At 42.4% G+C, this 25,733-nt stretch overlaps 1 protein-coding gene across 1 annotated transcript; it reads right to left on the reverse strand.

Moving 5' to 3' along the window:
• Positions 1–1,037: 1,037 nt before the first annotated feature.
• Positions 1,038–20,050, reverse strand: LOC148971549 (alpha-tectorin-like). The gene is made up of 27 exons (XM_089122394.1): positions 19,946–20,050; positions 19,764–19,844; positions 18,106–18,486; positions 17,916–18,029; positions 16,183–16,325; positions 15,722–16,000; positions 15,509–15,604; positions 15,271–15,424; positions 14,869–15,122; positions 14,625–14,771; positions 13,962–14,541; positions 13,265–13,848; positions 12,615–13,179; positions 11,905–12,509; positions 11,267–11,822; positions 10,956–11,161; positions 10,458–10,667; positions 9,081–9,269; positions 8,704–8,993; positions 7,836–8,107; positions 7,298–7,417; positions 7,028–7,212; positions 6,369–6,529; positions 5,905–6,150; positions 5,549–5,711; positions 1,634–1,736; positions 1,038–1,538 (listed from the first exon to the last, which is right to left on the reverse strand). Exons 1-27 carry the CDS (start codon positions 19,968–19,970, stop codon positions 1,435–1,437), a joined length of 6,813 nt encoding a protein of 2,270 aa, XP_088978520.1. The 5' UTR covers positions 19,971–20,050; the 3' UTR covers positions 1,038–1,434.
• Between the last annotated feature and the right edge of the window lie 5,683 nt (positions 20,051–25,733).

Here is a 25,733-nt window from a genome sequence, read left to right on the forward strand (position 1 = left end):
AAAACCGTGATGTCATCGTCCAGCTCAGTTCAGTTCTCATATCAATGCAGGCAGATCAATAATATTGTTGAATATTAAACTAAATGTTATTTAAAGATAAATATTTGAGCTATTAGATAAGTTTGATAAAGTAGAAAGTAATATAAAGCATGAACTGTTTCTATGTGTAACTATGTGGATGTGAAATGAGAAATAAACTAATTATAAAAAACCTGCTAAACTGAATTTACCGGCAACATGACATACCAGGACAAAGAGTGTTTCACGTGTTCAGCATGTTAACCCTAGAGACCAACTGGAATAATCAGAATAAGCAGTTCATACTTTATATTACTTTCTACTTTATCAAATTTATCTAATAGCTCATATATCTATCTAAACAAGTTTGACAGGAATTTGCAATCTGAATATCCCAATATGTTCACTGACGTACAGTATTGCTGATTGTTTATGATTAAATGTAGATATCTTCAGAGTCTCCGATCTCTAATATTATGTCAAATCCAAACATGTTTTGTAATAGAAACACTTCCACACAACATTCAACAATATGATATTAATAATAATAACATTTACTTTCAAAAATATAAGAACAGTTTTATGTGAATGTTGCATAAATGCAGCAGTGTGTCTCAGTGGTCAACAGTTATTAATGTTAATATTAATGTTGCTCTCACATGAAAGGATCAATGGAGGACAGTGTCAGAGCAATGCTAAATCTGAACTTGCTCTCTGTCCTACAAGCTCTTTAATTTCACTTTCTCTTCACATGTTATTACTGAGAATTTTTTTTTGTAATCTAAACACAGACTGAACTTCACCTCATCTTGCTTTATAAAAAGAACAATTCAACCAATGCTGCAACATTCTTCAAACAACTGAAAGCAAAATAGCAAAACTCTTCTCATGCATATCATCATCGCATCACGATGGAAAATAAGTCAAACAATTGCAAAGATAACAGTAAAAAGATAATTGTTATGATCATTAATCTTTCTTGTACTTTTATGAAAATGATTAAAAAAGCAAAAATAGACTTTGAGGCAAACCATAAAATGCATTTATTTTTTTCTCGTTTAGATAATTCAGAACTTTTTCTCGCCTTAAACAAAATGAATAAAAAAATTACAACACAATTTTTAGGAAAAGAAAGTCACATTAGTTAGTTGCCTACAATAACAATATCACAAATCTCCACAGAAAATGAATGGCCAAATTATGTTTTCTTTGTTCTTTGTTGTAGCAGCACATTCCCACAAGTAATACAGAATTAATGCACTATATAGAAATAAACGTAAATGATTAAATAATAATTCCCTTATTAGTCCACATGAAGTGCATGGTTTAGAAACCCACAACCAGTGTAGCATCAGTCCCACATTAATTAAAACTACTCGTCTAGACAATCTGCATGTAAATTGTTGTGGTACTAAACTAAAAGTGTGTGAGGACACTCATCAGAGGAACAAGTATCAGCATCAGAGAACCACACAGACAAGAAGCCTCAGATACCTTCACTTGTTCTGGGACCCACTTATCTGTGGACAGGGGATATAATGAAATGTAGTGAAATATAATGTATTTACATATAAACCTTTATTTACTGAATGATTGAAATAAATGAGATGTTCACCTGTGTTTCCTTCAGACAACACCAGAGGACCCATGGATATGGAAGCACTGTCATGGAAGTCCAGAGACCTGCGCTCTCTCCGCTGGTGTCCAGAGCCACAGTCCTAATAGAGAAAAGAGCAAAATCCAGCTGTGTGAATCTCTGTTAAATATCACTGAACAAACACGATAAAAGAGTGCACCGAGTCTCCAGAAGAGGGCAGAAAAATCAAGCTTCCCTTTCGTCCTGGGAACTCCAACGAATTGGGATCACACTTAGGGAGCCTTATTTTCCCGATAGAATTAACAACGAGCCAATAACCATTGGCATGCAATCTTTGCATTCCGCGAGCCGCCTAAAAGCGCGGATATAAAAGCGTAAGTAAACATTGCATAGACGCTTTTCACTTCTGAGCCTCTCAGAGCTTACCTGCTGTTCTGAAGAAAACGAGCCTGATGAAGAAACGTTCGGGGTGCTGGTGTGACGGTGCTTCAGTGGTCTTCGTCTCGAGTGCAGCACTCGGTTGTAGTTTCTGGCGCTGTATGCGGAGGAGATCCCTCAGCGCGTCGGCACTGAAGAGCAGTTTCTTTTTTGTTTTCTTTTCTGTTTTATTTCACTCAAAGAGCTCCACGGTGTATTCGCGTCTTTTTCAGGATGTCGAATCGCCCGTGTTTCTGGATGCGGTCGGTTTCTCTCTCAGGCTGATGGCCACAAGCACTCACTCGCGTGTCTGGGCTTAGCACACGCTGAGGCGGCGCTTGGGGATGAGTCATGCTCTCACTGTGGGAATATGACTCTCGCGATGCTACGTTCGAGACTGAGATCCCTGAGACATGAGGGAGCCCCTTCAGAGAATCTCCGATCTAGTTCGTCTGCTGGTTCAGTTCAGCAGATGGCTACTTCAGTGATTCCTGTTGGTGAGCGTATGAGGATTACTGTGAGAAACGCGACAGGTGAAAGATCCTGTCGGGCGCCTCACGCCTCTAGCGGCACGCTGCCATCGGCGCTTCCGGTGGAGCGGCCGGGGCCCCCTCGGGTGGTTCCGGTTGTCTCTTTCGGTGCGCCACCTGAGGATCAGATGTCGATCGCGGCAACGGAGGAAGAGCAGTTTTCTGGTGAGGACTCTGCGGCGCTGCCCCCTTCGGGTGTGGTGGCTTCGGTGGAGCCTGACCCGGAAATGGCTGCCATGCTCGAATGGGCGGCCGCGAATGTCGGGCTTGCGTTGAACCCTCCACCGGGTCCCGAACCTTCGGGGCTGGACGATTGGGTTCGCGGAGCGGGTCGTGTTGTTGCCCCACGAACTGCTCCAGTCACCTTTCTTCCCCGAAATGCATGAGGAGTCGAGGAAGTCTTGGTCGGCGCCTCTAGCGCTCAGGCGGAGGCAACCTCGCTCCTCCTTCCTCACCACCCTGGACAGCGGGGCGGCGCATGGGTACGAGGGAATCCCCCCAGTGGAGCGGTCTGTTGCGATGCAGCTGTGTCCGAAGACCGCCTCCTCCTGGCGGGGTGCCCCTTTACTCCCCTCCCTTGCCTGTAGGTTTTCCTCTGGGCTGACCAGGGATGCCTACAGTGCCCCCGGCCTGTGCAAGACACTGTGCAAGAAGGCTCAGTGTCTGCTCAGACACTGTGCAAGGTCAGGGAGGACGAGGAGCAGGTCCTGTTAGTGGCGCCGTATTGGCCCACCAGGACTTGGTTCACGGAACTCATGCTCCTCGCGACAGCCCCTCCTTGGCCGATTCCTCTGAGGAAGGACCTTCTTTCTCAGAGACGGGGCACTCTATGGCACCCGCGTCCAGACGTCTGGAAACTCCATGTCTGGTCCCTGGACGGGACGCGGAGGTTCTAGGTGATCTACCACAGGCAGTGGTGAACACCATCACTTCTGCTAGAGCTACCTCTACGAGGCGCCTCTACGTGTTGAAGTGGAATCTGTTCGTCGAGTGGTATTCCTCCCACCAGGAGGACCCCCGAACTTGCCCGATCAGAGTCGTTCTTTCTTTCCTACAAGATGGGTTGGAGCGTAGGCTGTCCCCTTCCACCCTCAAGGTGTATGTTGCAGCAATAGCTGCGCATCACGATGTAGTAGAAGGTAAGTCCGTGGGGAAGCACAACCTGGTCATCAGATTCCTCAAGGGTGCTAGGAGGTTAAATCCACCTCGTGTTTTGCACTCTGTACCCTCTTGGGACCTAGCTCTGGTACTGAGAGCTCTCCAAAGTCCTCCCTTTGAGCCTTTGCTGACAGTAGAGCTGGATATCCTGTCCATTAAGACAGTGCTCCTGTTGGAATTGGCCTCTTTCAAGAGGGTCGGGGATCTGCAGGCTTTTTCGGTCAACAAATCGTGCCTAGAGTTCGGGCCGGGCCTTTCTCGTGTCATAGTGAGACCCCGCCCCGGATATGTGCCAAAGGTTCCTACCACTCCCTTCGCGGACCAGGTAGTGAACCTGCAAGCGCTGCCCCAGGAGGAGGCAGACCCAGCTCTAGCTTTTCTCTGTCCAGTTCGTCGCCCTGCGGGTTTACATTGACAGAACGCGAAGCTTCAGGACCTCAGACCAGCTCTTTGTCTGTTACGGAGGCCAGCAGAAGGGGAAGGCTGTCTCTAAGCAGAGGTTAGCCCACGCCCACTGGTTAGTGGATGCTATCACCCGAGCGTATGAAGCTACGGGTGAGCCTTGGCCTCCCAGGTTGCGTGCTCACTCCACGAGAGGTGTTGCCGCCTCCTGGGCTTTGGCTCAGAGCGCCTCGCTGACAGACATCTGTAGAGCTGCGGGCTGGGCGACACCGAACACGTTCGCTAGATTCTATAGCCTACGTGTGGAACCTGTTTCCTCCCGAGTACTCGCTATGGCAAGTGGCGCGAGGGAATAGGTTGTGTCGGCTTGCTACGCCACTCCGTGCCTCAGCCGGATACGTGCGTCTTCTGCTCCGTTGGCGCCCTACGTCGGTTAGCCTTGGGAGTTCCTCCATCACCCCTCCGGTTCCTGACGTGGTGGACCGCCAGGCGCCAGGTCTACTACCTCTAAGGGAGTTGTTGTGTAGACTGGGTGTTATGTCCAGTGGTCTCTTGGGTGACCCATTATGCCACGTGCAGCCCAGCCGTGTCTTCCCCTTGACAGACTCGTTCTGTCGTCCCTGTTGTGTACGCTCCCATTTCCCCTTGGATTGGGACTACCTCAGGGACTGCCATATGTTTCACTATCCCCCTCAGCTAGTACATATGTGTATTCAAGGCCTTCATCAGGCGGCTGGCTTCCGCAGCGTTCCCCTCCCCTTCTCGGGTTGGGCATGCTTTCCCAGTGTTATCCAACGTCCACTTATTGGGTCTTGCGGAACAGCAGTGTGACTCTCTAGCTAGCTACCATTATTTCTGAAACTACGTGGGTAGCGTCGCTGGGCGCTGGAAGAGGCCAGCACCATGGCGTTTTATTAGGGATCCCAATTCGTCAGGGAACTCCCCGACGACACGTTGGAGTTCCCAGGACGAAAGGGAACGTCTCGGTTACGTATGTAACCCTCGTTCCCTGAGTACAGGGAACGGAGACGTGTCGTCCCTTCGCCATGTTGTTGTACCTTCGCGGAGGGCTGGACTGGAGAGCGAAAAGCGTCTATGCAATGTTTACTTCCGCTTTTATATCCACGCTTGTAGGCGGCTCGCGGAATGCAAAGATTGCATGCCAATGGTTATTGGCTCGTTGTTAATTCTATCAGAGGTAATAAGGCTCCCTAAGCGTGATCCCAATTTGTCGGGGAACTCCCCGACGACACGTCTCCGTTCCGAGACGATTTTAGCCTCATTTTTCAGGCTTGAACATAAAACCTCAGCATCATGGACATTTAGAGAGATATTTCTCTGATCGATAGGAATTGATCAATAGCAAATTCCTAAAACTTTAATTACATTAATTATCACGGACAGATGTAAATTACTCAATACTCACCGTTGAGCAGCGATTGCTTGACAGAAGGCAAAGGTGAACAGCACAGTGCAGATAAAGCTTAGTGGAGTTTGCAGTGAAGATGAACATCCTGAAGGAGAAACGGCTGGATGTCGAGACGCCGTTCTGCAGCAGATCCACTGTGTCGTCATCTGGATTCGGACACCTGAGAATATCAATAATCACAGATTCTTTCAGTTTTGTATTAACTGTTTCAAATGATCTCATGCTTTAGTTCTGAAATACTGAAAGACAAAGCATGTAAGGCAATCCTAAAAAGTATATGATTATTATTTATTCAAACACTACATTGAGTTAAGGCTATAGGCTTAAAAGAATAGAAAGAAGTCCTGCTTTACTCTGAAAGGATGAGATCCCAGCGGAGGCTGTAATCGGGATCATTCACAGGTGTAGCCCAACACGTGTCCATCACCAGGGCGAACTGGCGGCTGTCGACCCCCTCAACACGAACTTCCACATGCATCTCCTGGTCGAGCTCTGCATCCACTCGACCAGTGAAGGGCCGGGTAAACTCATCATCCTCATATGGGATCATCCAGACCTGATATCTGCCTTCACCAGCGGGAAGAGTCTTGTTCACCATGCTGTCGAAATAATGGATAGATGTGTGTTAAAACTCCTTTTTTTTGTCATGGGTAAAATTCTGCTTTAGGAGTAAACCATATATGTTCTTGGTTTAGAGATTATTGGCATATATTTACTGTACTTATACACACACACACGCATTTAATATTCTGTTTTGGTGAACTACTCCTTTAATAACAGTAGTGTTGCTGAACCAGAATCTGTATTTGACTCTCACCTCCCCAGTGGATTGATTTCCACATTCATGGAAAGTGTTTGTGATTGAGGATAAGCACAGCTGAAATTAAGATGCAGGATTTTCTCTCTGCTGATGATTAGACCTTCTGATCTCGGTGTCCCCACAATAAAGTTGTTATAGATGAAGTGGGTGCCGTTAGCCTGTGGACAACAAATATAACATAAATATAGCAAATATTGGCTTAAATAATAATAAATAGATTCTACTTTATTGCCCTTAGAAAAATGAACCATGGTTTTGCAACACTAACCATAGTTTAGCCATGGAGTTTTTAGTGAAACTGTGGTTGTACAATTGGAAATTGTGGGAGATTCATTGTCCCAGTTCCTAAAGCCCACACTACACCTTCCCCTAACCCTGCCATAGTGAAACTGCTGATCAGTAAAGGTTCTCGAAGGTCCAGGAAGGGAGACATGGTTTTGAGTGTGGTCATAAGAGACGTTTGAGAAGTCTATAGGGAGGTTTGTTTGGGCCCTTTATTTTGTCGTTACAGATTCAGTGTCCTTACAGACCGCTCTAGACACTTTTCAAAGTCTCCAAGAGATTCCCCAAGGGGTCAGATCAAACTCTGTGGGTGCTATCAGACACTACAAATATTTAGATGGTGTATTGAATAGATTATACACAGTTAAACCCACCACAAGATTTGTTCCACACTTGTGTTCATCATTATCAAATAGGAATTCCACTCGGCCGTTCCGGACCGTTCCTTTGCAGTCGGGATCATTGAGGTGTAAGACATCAGCTGGAAAACCAGCCTCAAAGAGCTGACAGCGAGACACAGATATGGAGCCAGAGCTGCTTTCACAGGTTTCTGAGAAATCTGAGGGGATTAAAACACAAAATATTGTCATTGAGGAAATGTCGAAACTTATGACGGAAAAAAAAAATTGTTAAATGATACCAACCAAAAGAGTCAGGTTGTGGTCTGTGATGGTCTTCGTTACAAAAACAGCCATAAACACCGTTTTTCTTCCCACACCATTCATCCTCAGAGCAGCTGAGTTCAGAACAGCGATCTCTCACATCTAAGAGGAAAAGATAGATCAAATACAGCACAAAGACACTGAGTCATTTTTTACTAGGGGCAGAGGTCAACATTCTGGTCCCCTGAACTGATCGGTCTGCAGTCCTCAAGGTAATAAAATAAATATTTTTTGAGTTAATTAAATGTAAGTCATGTAATTTTTTATACTATCCATAGATAGTTCACTTTTCATCCACCTGACCATATGAAATAAATTGGGGTGGTGATATGTTTGGGATTTCCAAATAAAAGCCCTCCAAGTTCTTCACATGTGAAATGTGTAGCAACGATTACTTTTTCACATGATTTTTCAGTCAAGTTTAATATCGGTACGTCTGGCTCAATGTGACATGCCGTGTTTGGTAACACTGGTGACAAAATCACAAAATAATCTGTGCTGAAATGTGCTTTTGACTCACCGCACCGCAGACCCGAGCGCCATTCTGGGATCTGTATCTGCAAGATGGCACAAGCTGTCTCATAGGCCTCAACAGCTGAACATAGCATGCCATTTGCACGTGTGTAGAGACACAGATCATACACACAGGAGTAGAAGTAAGGTGCCGGGTCAACATGAAGATGGCAGTTCTGGAAGGGGCCAGAGGTGTTGGTGATAATACTACAGAGATCAGAATACCTCTGCCTGGATGGACACTCATCAACATTACCAGTCTGGTCTCGGGCACCGCAGCTGAAGAATACAAGGACACTTCAGCTCAATTATATGTTTAGAATTCAACAGAGCGAGTTTTAATTTGGACACTGAGCACTGAACACAAGAAAATTAAACATCTGAATGAAATCAACATTTGGAAGCCAATCTCTATCTCTCTATTTTTGGTTTCTTCCAATCGGGGTTGGCAGAGCAGTCTTTGAATTTTGGTAAAACCCATCCTGACACAAGAAGAGCATGCAAACCATATACAGTACATAAAGGCCTCTTGGCTCCGCCAGGGAATGATCTGGTCAATGATAAATCAATGGCAATTTGTAAATACAAATATGTTACATTACATTCATGCAATGTTTCAGTCTGTCAGCAGCAAACAATTCACTTTGATTGCATTCGATAGGGGCTTTAATGGCAAATGATTCATTGCTTTCAAGACATACATTTTATAAGTTCATGGGAATCAAACCATGGCCATGCATTGATAGTGCCTTGCCCTACTGTTTGAGCTGAAAGAACTCCACAAATCACATGAACCCTTTTCTTCATCCATCAAAACCCAAAAGTTGGACAACCCACCAGTAAAAATGACTGTCCTAAAGTCTTGCGGTTCTTACCCGGGAATGCTGGTGTCTGATTTCCAGCTGTGGCCGAAGGAAACGTCATCAGAAGCGAGTTCTCCACTGGGCAGCACTTTGTCATCCGCAGGATTACCATTGAAATTTCCACACATTCCACATAGAGATCCATCGAATCTTTCACTCACTCTGACTAGAAGGCTGCTATGTCCGTCAAAATGGACAATAAATTCATTGAATGCATTTAGAATGACAAATCCCTGCTCCTCATGTACCTCTACAAGATCATTGACTTGATAAGCCGGTGTGTCAAGAGCATTTCCATCAACCTGGAGGAGAATCAGAAAATGTCAACATAAGAAGAGAGAAAAAGTGAAATATGTATTTATATTGGCATCAATTAAAGAGTAACTTACTCTAACTCTCCTGTTCTGCCCAATACTGATGTGCATATGTTGTTCATGCTGAGACAACCAAACATCCACTGCAGACACAAATGACACCAGCATGTTCCCCCGGTGCCTGTTGGTGGCCACTACACGGAACTGCAGATCACTGTCCGTCACATTACCGCAGGTCTGGGCGATCTCATAGGAACATGTTCCCTGGTAAGATGAACACAATACACTTACTCCCGGTTTTACAGACAAGGCTTAAGCTAGTCCCAGACTAAAATGCATGTTTGAGCTGTTTTAAATGAAAGCAACTTTCCATCATTTTATAACAAGATGCACACAAGTTTTTTTCTAAGGCATGTTTATAAAAGGTACCAAAATGTCCTAATTAAACTAAAGCCTTCGGCCCCTTTAATACATTTTATGTATATTATTATATGTTGCATTTGCTACATATAATTGGTGGAGAATGCGGGCAATAAAAGTCCTGCTCTGAGGGGGGTTACTTAACCAGAGCAGACAGCATGGAGCCGTTCCGTGACTCTGGAATGTGATGTGGGCTCCAGAACTTGGAGTGTTGAAGCCATGTGAATTAATCCCATGAGAGATTAATTTGATTAAGTTGTGTTTGATTCGCCTCGATTCTCTACATATGGGCTTTATGCCCAGCTGCACTACTTCCTGAACTTCAGCCAGCTCCTTGTTTCCTGTATGCCATTATTGGCCAAATTGATTAATTCAGGTGTACCTGACCTCAGTAGTCATGGCAACAATAATCAGACACACCTGAATTAATCAATTTTGCCAATAATGGCAGATAGGAAACAAGGAGCTGGCTGAAGTTCAGGAAGTAGTTCAGCTGGGCATAAAGCCAATCTAAGTCTATGAAACCAGGCCATAGTATTCATTATTTCTTTCACTTCCCTCTCATAAATATCTTGCAGGACAGTGCATACATACATAAATATATGAATATTCTTCGATTCATGAAAGACATTGTGGTGAGCAGGGCGAGGCCGAGGGCCGTGAGAGAAGAGTGTGAGGCCGGTGGTGAGATAACTAATGAGCGACATCTGCGAGTGAGAGAGCGGAGGGAGTGACGACAGTGAAGATCGAGAGAGGAACAGGCCTGGACTCTTATGTTGTGTTTTGTTTTATTATGTGTGACAGTAATTGTCTGTGAGGGGCTTCTGTCTTTTACTTTCGTTTTGTTTTTGTTTGTTTTATTTATTAAATTGAGTGTTAAACATTTGCCGGTTCCAGCCTCCTTCTTCCCATAACAACGAACTGTGTTACAGACATTTGAAATCCAACCTTGTTTAGATATTCTAACACCAATAACCCTCCTTTGAATAAACTTGACTCTTAAGTAATTTGTCCTCAACAAAAACAGCATACCTGAAAGTGGGCCACAGCCCCATCAAATGTGATGTAGTGGGGGTCGCCCCAGACTGTGCATGTGGACATTGGACTGAAGCAGTCACGCCGTCCATTTCTGACCATACACTCCATGGCCGCTGGGCAGAGGGAAGCAGTGCAGCGTAGATCATTTGGAGCAAAACACTCACAACGTTGGGAACATGTTGAATCCAAGAACTGTTCCCCAATCTACAAAACCAACCATGACAATAAACTTTACATATCCAAAACATAAAATCGGTGATCATTTTTACATACAAAAACATGGTCTCACCATGTAGTTTTAAGGAGTAAATGTAAATACAAGTATTATAATGAGACCATCTTTGTACCATGGTTTTAACCTTACGGTTAACCTTCCCAATTTTTTGAGGTGATGTATGGAGCCATAATACACTAAGGCTATGCTTCCCCTTATCCATTGCACTATATAATATGGCTTAAGATAAAAATATGATGTTTTAAATTAATCCTCACATGATAGTAGAATCCATCATACAAGCAACCGCATTGCTCCACTGGTACACAGAGTCCTCCACTCCTCACAAATCCCTCATCACAGAAACAACCTTCTGAGCATGTGTGTTCACAACTAGCATCGATGCTGCTAGCGCATGTGCGGCCACAGTCAGTGCCACACACCTCATAATGACTGTTTGGGATGTTTGAAGAGCAGTCCATGACTGGCAATGGAACAAAAAGTATAAAATATGTACATGAAACAATATGTACACTATTCATTATTTGAGATTAAATGAAAACTCTTTTAAATATCTCCAGTCACTTACCACATGATGTAAGTTCTCTCCAGGGGTAGACCATGGCATTGACAGATTGACAAGCACTCACATAGGATTGGACAGAGCGACACAAGACATCGTTGTGGTTCCCAGAGATGCACACATCAAACACACAGTTATCAAAGTAGGCTTGTGGATCTACAGAACTGTGGCAGAAGCTAAAGGGACCCTGATTGTCTCTGATGATCTCACACAAGGCTTGAGTTGTGCTCTCATCTTGGCACAAAGGACAATGGTCTCCACAGCCATGATTACATGATATGTCGTCCTCAACCATCCATTCTGCACCAAACTGGTCCACTGAAGATGCCAGAGCACCTGAAGGAGTGAGGAAGTCGTCCTCCGGATGGCCATTAAAGTTGCCACAGATGCCACACATAGCTCCACTGTAGTCTACTGGCACAACAATGTTTACCTCCCAGGAACCACCAAAACTGACACTGAAACCAAAGTCAGTTGAGACATAGACAAACTGTCCTGTGGAGTAGACAGACACTCGACCAGAGTCGAGATAAACAGGGAGGTTTCTGATCTCTTCATCAACCTAATTGGAGAAAAGTTCAGCTTGTTTATACAAACATTCTTATCAATAATTACATTGATTACAGTGAGTGGGACTTACTTACCTTAACAGCAGAATAACCGTTCAAGTCCTTTGACATTTGCACAAGATGCCCAGAGACATTGACAAAAACTTCAACAGTTATTGACACAGACCATCCATTCCATGCTTCATTTCTTGCATCAACTTGGAAGTGTTGTAGTCCGCGGGTCTCATCACACACTGTAGCCAGCACATATCGGCATGTGCCTTGAAAGTCAAAGTAGTTTCTATCGAAGGAGATATAATGGGGATCTCCAGAAGCATAACAGCTACCGTGTGGACGAGGATGGCAGCCATACTCCCCCTCCACTACACGGCAGATTTCTTGATCACTGCAAGATGATGGTGTGCAATGGACATTACCAGTGATTCCATCACAGACACACTGGAACTGGCACTCTTCACCATGCCAGAAGTGCTCTCCAGGCTGCCGATAGCGGCCCTGATAGTGGCAGCCGCAACCAGTGGGGGGAACGCAGCGATCTCCATCCAGCACTAGTCCATCATCGCACTGGCATCCCCCCTGGCATGGCAGAGCGCACTGGAAGGGAAATGAGAGGCTAGGGCAGGACGCAGGACAAGATGTGCCACACAGTTCAAAATGGGTATTTGCTGGACAATTGGGATCTGAGATGGAAACGGGACGGAAAGGAAATGAATGATCAGAATTTTGAAGAAGATACTGTATATAGTTTTAATTCTGAAAATCTTACCACCTCAGAAGATACTAACCACAGTGGGTGATACTCCTCCACTCTCCAACTGCAATGCCATTCTGTTGGCACAGTAGTGTGTACCCTCGCAGGGCTTCACATAGAGCCTCCCTGGCACCCTCCGTCTGCTCCAGCATCTGAATGCAGTCTTCAATCCGCTGCCAAGGATCTAGTGTTCTGCTGCATTCAGCAAACGGTCCATCGCTCATTGTCATGATGCTGCAGATCTCACTGAACTCGCTTCTGTTCTGATAAAGTCCTGATTCCCAAATGTCTGCTGGGTCCTCACAGTTGGCTGACAGGGATCCGTCACGCCAACTATCTGCAAATTGCTGGGAGTCATCCAGCAGGACCCCATCCGGGCTGTAGAATTCATCATCAGGGTTTCCATTCAAGTTCCCACACAGACCTCCAAGTGTACCATTGTAAGTGGTTGGAGCCGTGATTCGGACAATGTGCGGCCAGTCAGCTCTAACGGTCACTCCAAAGTTTGTCTCCAACACGAAACCCCTCACACTACTGTGGTAGATGTGGATCTGACTGGAACCAACACTGATGGGAAGGCCAACCATCTGTCCATCCACCTGAGGAGAATATGAAGGTTAATTCATCTAGCGTATGAGTTTATAATAATTAGGTTCAACTGCTCCAAGTAATTTTTGAGCTAACCTGTACATTGCTTCCTTCTCCCAATTCAATGGAAACATGAGTTCCTCCTGCCTCAAAATTTAGGAACCTGGAAAAGTCTTGAAGGCCTCTGGGTACTTTCTCCACAGTCAGAACAAAGTATGGCAGTTGGGACGGCCCCATTACTCTTGCAAGGGTCAGTCCACAAGCTCCTGGGTATCTGAAAGTGTGTCCATCAAAGGTGTGGTATGAACCCAGGCCTTCAACCGAACAAGAAGCATAACTGATGGGTCTGCAGCCCCTCACACCATTATGGAGTCCACACACCTCTGCTGGACCACATTGGTGCTGATAGCAGATCATTGACCTGCCACTGCAAACACACTGTCTCCCACAGTCCTCGTCCAACACCACAGACTGTCCCTCGGAGTAATAGAAGCCCTCAAATGTGCAGCCACAGTTTACTTCAGGCACACATTGTCCAGCACTGAGGATGTACCCATCATCACAAATACAGCTCTCCTGATTCGGCAAGGGACAGTTCATTGGGGCAGATGGGTTGCTGCAAGTTGCAGGGCAGCTTGTTCCATGAGACTCAAAATGACTGTGCTCAGGGCATAAGATTTCTGGAAATGGAAAGCAGAAATAAGAATATGCATCAAACTCTGGATCCTTTACCAAATATTTCAGTTACATTAAGCTGAATGCCAAATTTACTTCCGATAAACATGGCACTTACCACAAAAGCCTGGTTGCCTCCAATGTCCTAGTTGTACACCCTGCTGTTGGCATTGAGCAGAATACACATTGAGAGCCTGGCACAGAATAGGCTGGTACCCTCCTCCTAAGCAAAGATCATAGACACAGTTCTCTATGTAGGTCTGTGGTGAAAACACAGAATGGCAAGATGCAAAAGGCCCCGAAACATCTCCCAGGATTCCACAGTGATTTGTGTCACTGTAAAGGCTCATTTCACTGTTGGTACAAACTGCACAAGCGAGACCTGTGCACCTGACATCATGGCATTCAGGATCTGTGTCACCCTCTACCTTCCAAGAGTTGGCAAAGTCAACATCCGAGCTCAAGATCTCCCCAGAGACTGAACGGAAGTCATCTTCGGGATGTAGGTTATAGTTCCCACACAGACCACATGTGGCATTCTGGTAGTCATACGGTACAGAGATGGTGACATAGCTATATGCATCATAGGTCACTAGGAGACCAAAATCTGTGCTGATGGCCAAGGAAAAGCCTGACTGGTAGACTTGGATGGATCCATTGTGGAGGGTGAATGGTGTTGCTAGAAAGGTCCCATTAACCTTGACAATGTTGAAAACAGACATTAGGAAGATGGTGGATGGTTGAACTCAAATCAACATTACAGCAATACAGTGATTATTACCTTTGCCTCATAATAGTGATTTTTGAGCAATTCAATTTCTTCATTATAGACGAAAACTCTGACCATCCGAGTCCATGACACATGTGTGCTACCCCGATGCTCGTTTTTCCCCTCAATGCGATAGTACGGCAAACCATTTCCACATGCCTAAACAATGACACAAATTCTGAATAAGTAAAAGATATCCAATGTTTTAATATATCTCTTCTCTAAATAAATGGAAACCCATAGCAGCATTACGAACCTCAGACAGAACATATGTGCAGGTTCCTTGAAAGTGAAATATCTGATTGTCAAAGGTGTAGTAGTGAGGATCACCCGCGATGGTGCATGTTTGCCTCTGAATGTTCTGACAAGAGTATTGGAAAGCAGCTGGACGACAAGCTTGGGAATAAGTACAGGGCTCAGAGCTGCACTGGATGCCATGTCTGGTGCAGGAGCATCTCTGCTGACAGGTGGCATCACTCCAGAAGGAGTCTCCCAGCTGCACTGGAAAACCTATAACAGAGTTTATGGATAGAAACACAAAAAGTGTGTAATTACTGGAAGGCGTCACCAATGGCTCACTATCATTACATTTGAAAAAGTCATTCATAGTCGTCCAGAAAATAGCAAATATTTCAAGGAATCAGAAAAACAGTTTTACCATTAAACTGACAACCACGTGTTCCATGATCTGTCCTGAAGGCCCATCTGCCTGGCACATTGACATTGCTGCTGTATGGTAGGCTTGTGATGTCATTCTGGAGTGATCCACTAATTGAGAAATGGTGACTTGAGTCGATGGTGTCATAACCAGCCTAATGATAACGAAGACATTCAGATGTCTGATTAGTTAGTCATAAACTGTTCAATACATCATATCTATGTCATCTCGTGCCTACCTGTACGTATCGTTGCGTTGGAACGATTGCACCGTAGTTCATTACAACAAATGAGAGATGGCCATTTGAAATCAAAACCACTTGGAAAGATGTTTCCTTAAAAAAGACAAATAATAATAATATTTTTTAGTGAAGCATGAAAACGTGTTATACCGATTTTTATTTTTAAATGGGCACATGAAGATCTCCATGGTACCAAATTGTGCTACTTACTGCTCCTGAATTGTAGAAGTATGCAACTCTATCCCATGTTGCAACAAAGACCCATGAAGCAGAGAAACTCAAGTCAGGGAAGTATTGGTTTATGTCTTGGGTCGCCTGTGTAAGGACACTGCCAGAGGTGTATTGTTGATATGATATAACACCATTCAAGCGGTTGTCAATGTCTGTCCAGAATGGAGCGATGATGTCTTTCCCTCCATAAGCTGGGAACTGGTATGGAGAGTAGCTGTTGAATGCCCCGTCAAAAGTCAAGTGTCCATTGTTGTTAACCTGAAATAGAAGAGGTCTTATTATCAGGTGGAGGATACTGATAAAATATGCTAAATTATTAGCAACAGTATTTTAAACTCCTATGAATGGTCGTTTTTTCCATGTACCTTTTCTGAAAAAGAGTTTATAGACATGTTTTAGACACTCAAAATCCAAAATCCTTTTATATCAGATTGACTTACATTAATTTGGTTGTATGTTTGCCCAAAAAATATAAACGGCTGCTGGAGGTATATAACCGATGAACTCCCATCATCAATGCGTCCATTTACTGAGTCTCCAGTTCCAAATGGATAAAATCGGCTCGTAATATTAATGCCATTGTCTGAGAGAAAAAGAAAAACATTATTAAAGATTTATTAGTAATGCCATTGTCATCCTTTTAATGTCATTTACCCTAATGTCCCCATCATAATATTTGCAATCTCTGAATAATGAAATAAAACATTTGATTCAGCATTATGACATATATCTGCATGGCTGTGATTACCTTTGGCCTCTTGCCTATGGCTGAATCACTTAAACGTGACTGATAATATAACAGCCTGTATAGCTTTAAAAATCAGTTTTAACATCCTGTAAAAAACTTTAACAGTTTTTTTTACATACGTTTTTTTTACATCAGTTTTTTTTACATACAGAAGCCCTGAAGCGCAACGTAAAAAATAAAAAATAAATTAAAAATGTTAAAAAAATAAATAAATAAATAAAAAAAATCTAGCATTTCGACTTTAATCTCGAAACGTTTCGACTTTAATCTCGAAACATTTCAACTTTAATCTCGAAACATTTCGACTTTAATCTCGAAACATTTCGACTTTAATCTCGAAATGCAAGATTTTTTTTTTATGTTGCGGTTCAGGGCTTCCGTACCGTAACATCCATCGCAAACCCATAATATTTTTTTGGAAACCCATATTATTGCTTATGCCAATCAATAATCCTCTATATTGTAACACAATCAGAGCCGATCCTGACCTCCCTGCCTGGGTAAGCCATGAACAATTTGCCATCGCCACACTGTAACACCTGACACCCCAGTGTTCCCACTATCCTCCTTTAACTAGTTCAAGTGAAAGTGTAATTCCTGATATCAGAAGACATTGTTACTAGTAAAGTTAATTCTTAATATCAAGAATTCACCTTTTAAATAGTATAAATTTAATTCTTGATATCAAAAATGCATATCCTAAGAATGAATAAAAGCTAAAATGGTGCCATAGCATGTCACTGTGTTTTAAATTATAAAAGCAATTCTTGATACTTGATGGATCCATATTGACCAGAATCTCCAGCCAATCAATATTTAAGTTCAATGAAGCCTATAAATCAATAGTCAATACATTGCTTTCGATCTTGCATTAGTGCAGAGTTGTAACTAAACCTTGACTGAGAGATTAGACAATGATCGTCTTGTTTTAAAACAATAACATAACGAGGAGTGCCATCACACCCATATTGTACGGTAGGACGGGTACAGTTGAGACACCTTAAATAACTTGCATGCGCAGCCAGCAAAAGTTGTGATTTTTGCTGTGCACATGCGTATCCTCTTTGATCGTGGGAAATTTGATCAATGGACGCATCTCCGATCCAAAGATATTGGCAAAAGTTTTTTTTCTAAGGTAAGACATTCACTTCACCATGCACACTCCACAATGAATAGCTTATTATCATTGTGTTACTGTTAAACGTAACTGGTATAAACACAAACGTTATTCTGTGCCCTAAAAACTGGCATATTTCATGGTGTGGTGTCATGCATGGTCACTGCAAAATCTAGAGAAATGTTCGAGGTGGCCAGATTGACATCATCAAACATTGATTGACGGGGCCATGAGTAAATTGCGGGGGCCTACGCAACTTGCGTAGTGTGTGTATAGGGCTGATCGGCCCTGAACACAACGTATCTTACCAGTCGTAGTGTCCATGGTTGTAGTTTCTGTTGTTGTAGTTTCTGTTGTTGTAGTTTCTGTTGTGGTTGTCTCTGGCGTGACAGTAGTAGTGGTAGTGTTTATGTTGCTTGAATCTGAAATAAATTATAAAAATTACATAAATAACAAGTATGTTTTACATTAACAAAGGGCACATGTAAATATATTTACCTGCACAGTATGCCAAACTGCAGGTAGTTGGCCTCACAAACTCATAGACATAATAATCTCCTGGACAGGCTTTGACTTTAATGGGATTGGACTGAAAAGCGCAGCAGTTATTGCTCCAGTGACCGCAGACATCTCGAGTGACCACTCCATCCTCAACTGTTGGATGTCCTCCGTTCAGCCACAGAGGAGCATGAGTGCCACAACTATACTCATCAACACATGTGTCCGGCATCTGAACGCTCTGACCCTGAATGAAGAGACGGTACCAGCCGTTCCAGCTGACCCAAGTGTCACACATTATCTGAGAGGAATGTTGATTGTTGGTGGCTCTCCATGAATCATCCAGGATAGTGTAGTTGTAGCAGGGGTCAACAGGGGGAGCTGTTGTCAAGGAAATATTAAACATATATATTTTGAGGAATGAATAAATAAATGTTTTTTTATGTTTATTTTTTATGTATAGTGGTTATGTCATTAAACAGTTTACACTGTTTACTTAAGTTCACTGTTTTATTTGCATTTTAAGTTGACACTGAAGACAATTTGTTGAAAGCTTTCAGAACATCTCTCATCTAGCTGACAAAACGAGATAAAAACAGCCAAATTTGAGTCCCTTTGAGTCTACACACTGTTGATTGAAAATGATAATTTTGTTTGTTCTTTCAAAATTAAAACGTTTTTATTTTAGAACTGACCGAGCCCCCATTAAGGGTCCCACTTTATATTGCTTTAGGTACTATGTACTTACATTGAACAATAAGTACAATGTATTATTGTGTTCCTGTTGTATTGTAAAACACTTTTGCTGCTATTGAGGTGTGATACGGGTAAGGTTAGGGACAGGTGTAATGGTATCGGTCGGTTTAAGGGTAGGTTAAGGTGTGAGGGGAGGGTCAACTGTGTAATTACACATGTAATTACATAAATTAATTGTAGCTGTAACTACATGCTGGAATTTTAAAATGTAAGTACAATGTAAAAACATGTATGTACACAATAAGTCCATTGTATCAAATTATTAATTTCAATTTAATTAACTAGTACTTAAAGCTACTTAATATTTTTTTCAAGTAAGTGACATTATAGCAAAGAACAACAATATATCTGTATGAATGAATAAAAGGATATCAAATTACACTCTTATTCTTATATATATATATATATATATATATATATATATATATATATATATATATATATATATATATATATATATATATATGATAGCCTTTTATACATTGATACAGTTTTATAGTATATTGTTGTTCTTTCTATCAATATAATTTACTATGTTTTTTGGGTTATTTTAGACGAATATAATCCAGATATAATAATATATAAATATCTGTCTGTACATGCAGTAATTTCCCTCTTTCTAATGGTAGGTGTATGCAGACAGGGGTTATGAACTGAGTTTGAGAAACACTTGTGGTTTGGATTTCACTGTTAACAAAGTTTTAGTTCTTCACTTTGTCTAAAAATACCTTCTGTTTACATTCAAATATAGAGAGTTTGCTTTTTACTTTTTGCTTTTTACTAATGTAATTTTTGTAAATATTTTCTGCAGAAATTAATTTAGCTATGAATTTAATTAATGTGATTAACAGGAACAAGATCATGTTCAAGAGAGTTTATGAAGGAAGCAAGACAATATTTACCAGTGGTTGTGATTGGTGGAGTAATGGATCCTATGGATGGGATCGTCTCTGTTGTTGATGAGATGGACTGGTTTGAGGAATCTGGTATTAGGAACATTTTATATAAACAACAATAATTTAATTTTAATTCAAACAAAATCCATATAAGTAAATGGCTGAAGATCATATGAGTAAGTCCTCACCAACACAGTAAGCTCCACAAAACATCGGCTTGACAAACTCATAAACGTAGTAATTTCCTGGACAGGCTTTGACTCTTATAGGATGGGATTTGTAAGTACAGCAGCCACCCCAGGAGAGACAGACCTGACGGGGGACCACTCCATCCTCCAGCTGTGGGTGCGAGCCGTTGAGCACCAGTGGATTATCAGTGCCACACGTGTACTGATTTACACATGATTCTGACATCTGAGCTTTTTGTCCATTGTTGAACATCCTGTACCAGCCATTCCACTCCACATTATAATCACACATGCCATAGTAATAGTTATTATAGTAAGAGTTGTCTGTGGATCTCCAAGGCTCATCCAGACTGGTATAGTTGTAGCAGGGGTCGACACTTGGGGTGGAGAAAGGCACTATTAGGGAAAAAGGAGAAAGAGAGAATTATACTGTATATTGCAGATTAAAGGGGTCATGAACTGGCTTTTTAAATTTTATTATATTGTTATCTGAGGTCAACTTTTGACATTCAAAAACATCAAAATGAATAATAGGCTATTTTATACCCTAGTTTTGAGCCTAGCTGAAAAACGCTCGGTTTTTATGGGCGTCTTGCACTGAAGACTTGGAAGTAAACGCCCACTGCTGTGAGTGGATAACAGTTTTGCATATTATAATGAGTTTCAACTCACTCGATGCACTTGGGGGGAAATTGTTTTGAAAACATCCAATGTTGTAAAATGGCAACCGGAATGATTCGCCCATACATGTTCGACCCAGAGTCCGTGTGTTGCACCATTGCTGTCGGATCCAATTTAGGCGGCACAGCAGCGTTCTTTACTCTTAATCGCTTTGCAAATCCATTCTTGTTAACAAAACAATCCTCAGTGAAATGAAGCGAACAGACGATAATGTTTTACCTCATCAGCTGGAACATCATTAAAAATAAAGTTTATCCATGCAGTCCTATTGGAATCCACAGGAAGCTTATGCAGCGACTGTCTTCTTCCACAACCAGGCGCTGCACAATATTCTGTATTGCTCTGTAGCTCTGGTTTGTCAACACGAGGTAGGCAACTATGTTATTTAGCTATGCATGTAATGCGCGAATCGGTGGGCGGGGCTAAAGCGGCGTGTTGAAGCAGGCGTTGATCTTCTGCGGGGGTGGGGTTTTATCCTCTTTGACGTCATAGTTCCCCACTTTGAAAAACGAGTCGTTTGCTGAGCCTGGTGTCAATAAAAGCTTTTATTGGACTAACAAGGACTTTTTTCAGTTCTGAAACTTACAGGATATTCTTGTAATATGATGACCTCTTAGATAGACCTCTTAGATCTCAAAAGCTCAAGGAAAATTTGATTTCTCAGTTTATCACCCCTTTAAATATATTCACATTAATAATATGTAAATCAACACAATTCATGATATGCATGTTAGATATAAAGATGAATGAATATACCTGCACAATATACAGGATCTGGGATTGAAAGAGTTGGTCTGGTAAATTTGTAGACATAATAATTTCCAGGACAAGCTTTGACTTGGATTGGGTCGGATCTGTAGCGACTGCACTGATAATGACGGGAGCCGTAAACTTCACGAGTAACAACTCCATCTTCTAGCCGAGGATGAGAGCCATCAAGCCACAGAGAAATATAACCTCCACATGACATATAATAAAAACACCCCTCAGGCATCTGAGCACTTGATCCATTAATGAAGAGTCGATACCAGCCGTCCCATTCTACACGAGTGTCATCATGATCAAATATGAGTCCATAACTAGACCAGTAATTGAGTGTGCTTCTCCAGTGGTTGTCGAGTGTGTTGTAGTTATTACACGGGTCATAATCTGTTAGAGTGAGAGATGATGAGACCAAAACAAATGAGTTATATCTCAATGAGGAACTTCACAAGCGCAAATCTGAACCAGTCAAACACTGTAATAATGAGATTCATAAACCATTCATACACAATGTAACTGTGTAATAGTGAAAATGTTTATGCACCAAAAAATCAATTTAAACTGTAATGCAAATCTTTAATTGAAAAGAAATATATGATCTTTAATAACACTCAAATATTAATATTATTTACAACTTACTCAAGTTGATGGTGGATACAGTGAATATATCTGGACTCACAGTGGAAACCGCCTGTGAAATAGTGCTGACATCTAAAAAGAAGGAAATTTGTGTCATGAGAGAAATAATTTTAAAAGGTTTAAAATACTGAAATAAATGAGAAAATCACAGTACCTGTGCAGTATCCTGAACACCATATTTGTGGATTCACAAGTTCATAGACATAGTAATTGCCTGGACACGCTTTCACTCTGATGGGGTTTGTCTTGTAATCACAGCAGCTTCCCCAATAAGACCCTCCACAGATCTCCCTGATCACCACTCCATCCTCTATCTGAGGGTGAGGATCACTGAGCCACAGATTATAGTTTGTATTACAGGTGTATGAACTAACACAGGTCTCTGACATCCGGATGTCCATTCCATAGTAGGAAAGCCGGTACCAGCCATTCCAGGAGAAACCTTCATCACAAATGTCACCTCCACTTTCATTGTTGGCTCTCCAGGGACGATCCAGAGACTCATAGTTGTAGCAGGGATCACTGCTGATGCTTTGGAAAGCAACTGTCATGGAGTTTGCAAAAGTACTGTTAAAATGTATTACATCCAAAAGAGCATAAGAGTTTTATACCATAAGACCAGTTATGATGGTTAATTACACTTCGAGTAATTATATTGTAACCAGTGGTGTACTGTCTGTCAGGCTAAAGTGGGGCAAGTCTGTCTGACAGAACCCAGTAGAACGGGAAAGAGCAACACCTGAGGAGGAGCTACATATGACAAGAGGACTGTGGAGTAATATCACAATGTTATGCTAGGTCTAGGTGCTGATCTGTAACATAACCTACTATACAGAATGGATAATGAACTGCACACCACTGATTCTAAAACATACTTATTTCATAATACAAAATATGCATGTTTAATTATCTAATAGTTCGAGCATTTACACTTTATCATGACATAAAAAAATCCAAAAGATAAGATTGAATATTGTACCTGCACAGTACATCGGCTGGGGGGATGATATGACGGGTTTGACAAATTCATAGACGTAATAATCTCCTGGACAGGCTTTGACTCGGATGGAGGAGGAACTGTAGGCGCCACACTCACGGGAATACCCCCAATACCATGAATTAGTCCCCACGACTTCACGGGTCACCACTCCATCCTCAAGTGTTGGATGAGAACCGTTGAGATGCAGTGCAGTTTCTCCACCACATTTCACATAACTCACACACCACTCAGACATCTGGGCACTTTCTCCATTCAGATACAGCCGATACCAGCCGCTCCATTCAACAAGAGTGTCATCATGTCCATAGTACTGATATGGGCTTTGCCGTATGTCTCTCCAATATTCATCAAGAGTGTTATAATCATAGCATGGATCAGTTGTTGGTTCTGAGAGAAAAAGAAAAAAGACTCATTCACAACGGTGACAAACAGATGGGATGGTTCTAAAAATAACAGTATTTGTGTATTTGGTTTAATGCAATGTATTTACATAGTTTTAGGTTAAAAAAAGTAATTATTTTACACATACTGTATATTATATGCCCCGCCTTTCTGAAAAGCATTGATTTTAACAAAGCTCATCGTTCTGAAAAGCGCAGTGTGCTCTGATTGGCCAGCGATCCAATGTATTGTGATTGGTCCAAAAAACTTAAGCGAGTGACGGAAATGTCACCATAGACATCATACAGCTAGACGCCTTATCAACCGCTACTGCCTATTGGCACGGACCATAGACAGTAAAAGAAATGGACAGAGCGATCTTATTGGAACTCCATTGAGACGATTGAAGCCGGTTTTTGGCGATTTTTTTGCACTTCCGTCCCTGACTCGCAGACTCAAACAGAGCTTGACTACGCAGATGTGACGAGAGCAACCCGTCTGTCTTCTAGTGCAGAAATCTGAATCATCCCCTTCCGAAACATGCAGAGGCGGAGAGTGTGAGTATGAGCCAGGAGAAGGAGACAATTTTGCTATGTATACTGAATAATTATTATGTCATTTTGCCTCCACGTTTCCCCGATTGTGCGCGAGCTTCTTCTCCTGTCCATACGGTAATCTCTCTACTGTGCGACAGAGAGTCGCGTGGGTATGACGCAATCGTTAGCCTACTTTCACTAAAACTGCTTCTACGGGGCCGTAACATAAGCTACAAGGTAATGGAGCATTTTATACATTGTCGTGTTTCTTTAGAAATAAATAAAGGACAAATGGGGTCTTCAAACGCCTCAGATGTAGAGTTATTCGCTGTCAAAGTGACGCCAAAATGAATGGGAGTCAATGGGAATGCTAACGCAAGTGAAGTTCTGCTACAAGATGGCAACTCCCGCGAGGCTTCAACTTCCGGTCGATGGATTATCCCCTTGACACGGACCAGAATTGGAGCCGCCATCTTAAACTGGTCATCCGCTCCACTCAGTGTAATCTGAATGGCAGGTGAAATGAGCTGTCAGTGCATGAAATTAATCATATCTCGCTGAATACTGAACTGATTTTCACACGTTTTTTTTTTTTTTTTTTTTGCCATTCATGTACCTATGATACAGGACACATGGTTAGGCATATTTTAATATCCATAGTAGGGTTAACAGTAATAAAAGTCTGATATAAGATATAAAGTGACCAGACACAATATGTGTGATGAAGAATATAATGTATTTTATAAATCACACACCATAAATATAATAAAGAAGCAGAAACAGATAGTAGCAGTAAAGTAAGATATTTTAATAAGTTGAAGAAACAATGTATGATTTGTGACACACGCACATACACACGAACAGACACACGATCAGACACACACATACACACGAACAGACACACTAATGCTGCGTTCACACGCGAAAAGCGCATCAAATTCGCGTCAAGTTTGACGCTTGACCACTTTCGGTGCGGATCTACTTGTCCGTGCGGCACTTCTGTCGCCGCGACTATCCAATGGGCTCTATGCACGGCGGTATTTCCAGTGAAGGATTAAGGATGCTCGATGACTTCCGCCGATCGTAGAGTCCAATGCAATGCAAAGAATTTATATTGAATTTTATAGTCCATGGTTATAATAAAGAAACGTTAGTCACAAAAACAGATAAAACAGACACCCTTCGTTGTGTTTATGCTTCTTTTTAAAATTATATTAAATAAACATAACTAGGCTATATATAAAATTACATCTAAACCTATGTACGTTTCGTTTCAAAGACGGGAGGACAGTAAATATTGAAGACTGCCATAATCCCGTTTTCCTCGGTTCTCCTGAGAAGGGTATTATTGGTTCTCCTCCGCTTTAATCTCCACAACCGGAAATGGACGAGCATCCTTGCGTCAAATGCGGAACTTATGCGTGCATATAGCCAATAGAAGTAGAGCATAAGGAGACGGGGGAGGGGGGGGGGGGGGGTCTCTCGCAGGTCCTCTGTTCTAGACTGGCCACTGGCTCAAAAGCACGCGGTAAACTTGAGGAACGCTCATCAAAGTACAAATGTGGGGAGGCCTCGCGACAACATGTGAATGTCATGTCGGACAAGTGGATCACATGAGGCGCCTGAACATGAGGCGCCTGACTGGGCAAAAGCGAAGCGAACTGCGCGAGAGAGAACGAGCGTTTCAGTGCGCGCGCGAGAGAGAGAGACCGAGCAGTGCGCGCGAGAGAGGCCGAGCGTTTCAGTGCGCGCGAGAGAGACCGAGCAGTGCGCGCGAGAGAGGCCGAGC

Source organism: Pimephales promelas, chromosome 17, assembly GCF_988280905.1.
Source record: "Pimephales promelas chromosome 17, fPimPro1.hap1.1, whole genome shotgun sequence".
NCBI lineage: Eukaryota > Metazoa > Chordata > Actinopteri > Cypriniformes > Leuciscidae > Pimephales > Pimephales promelas.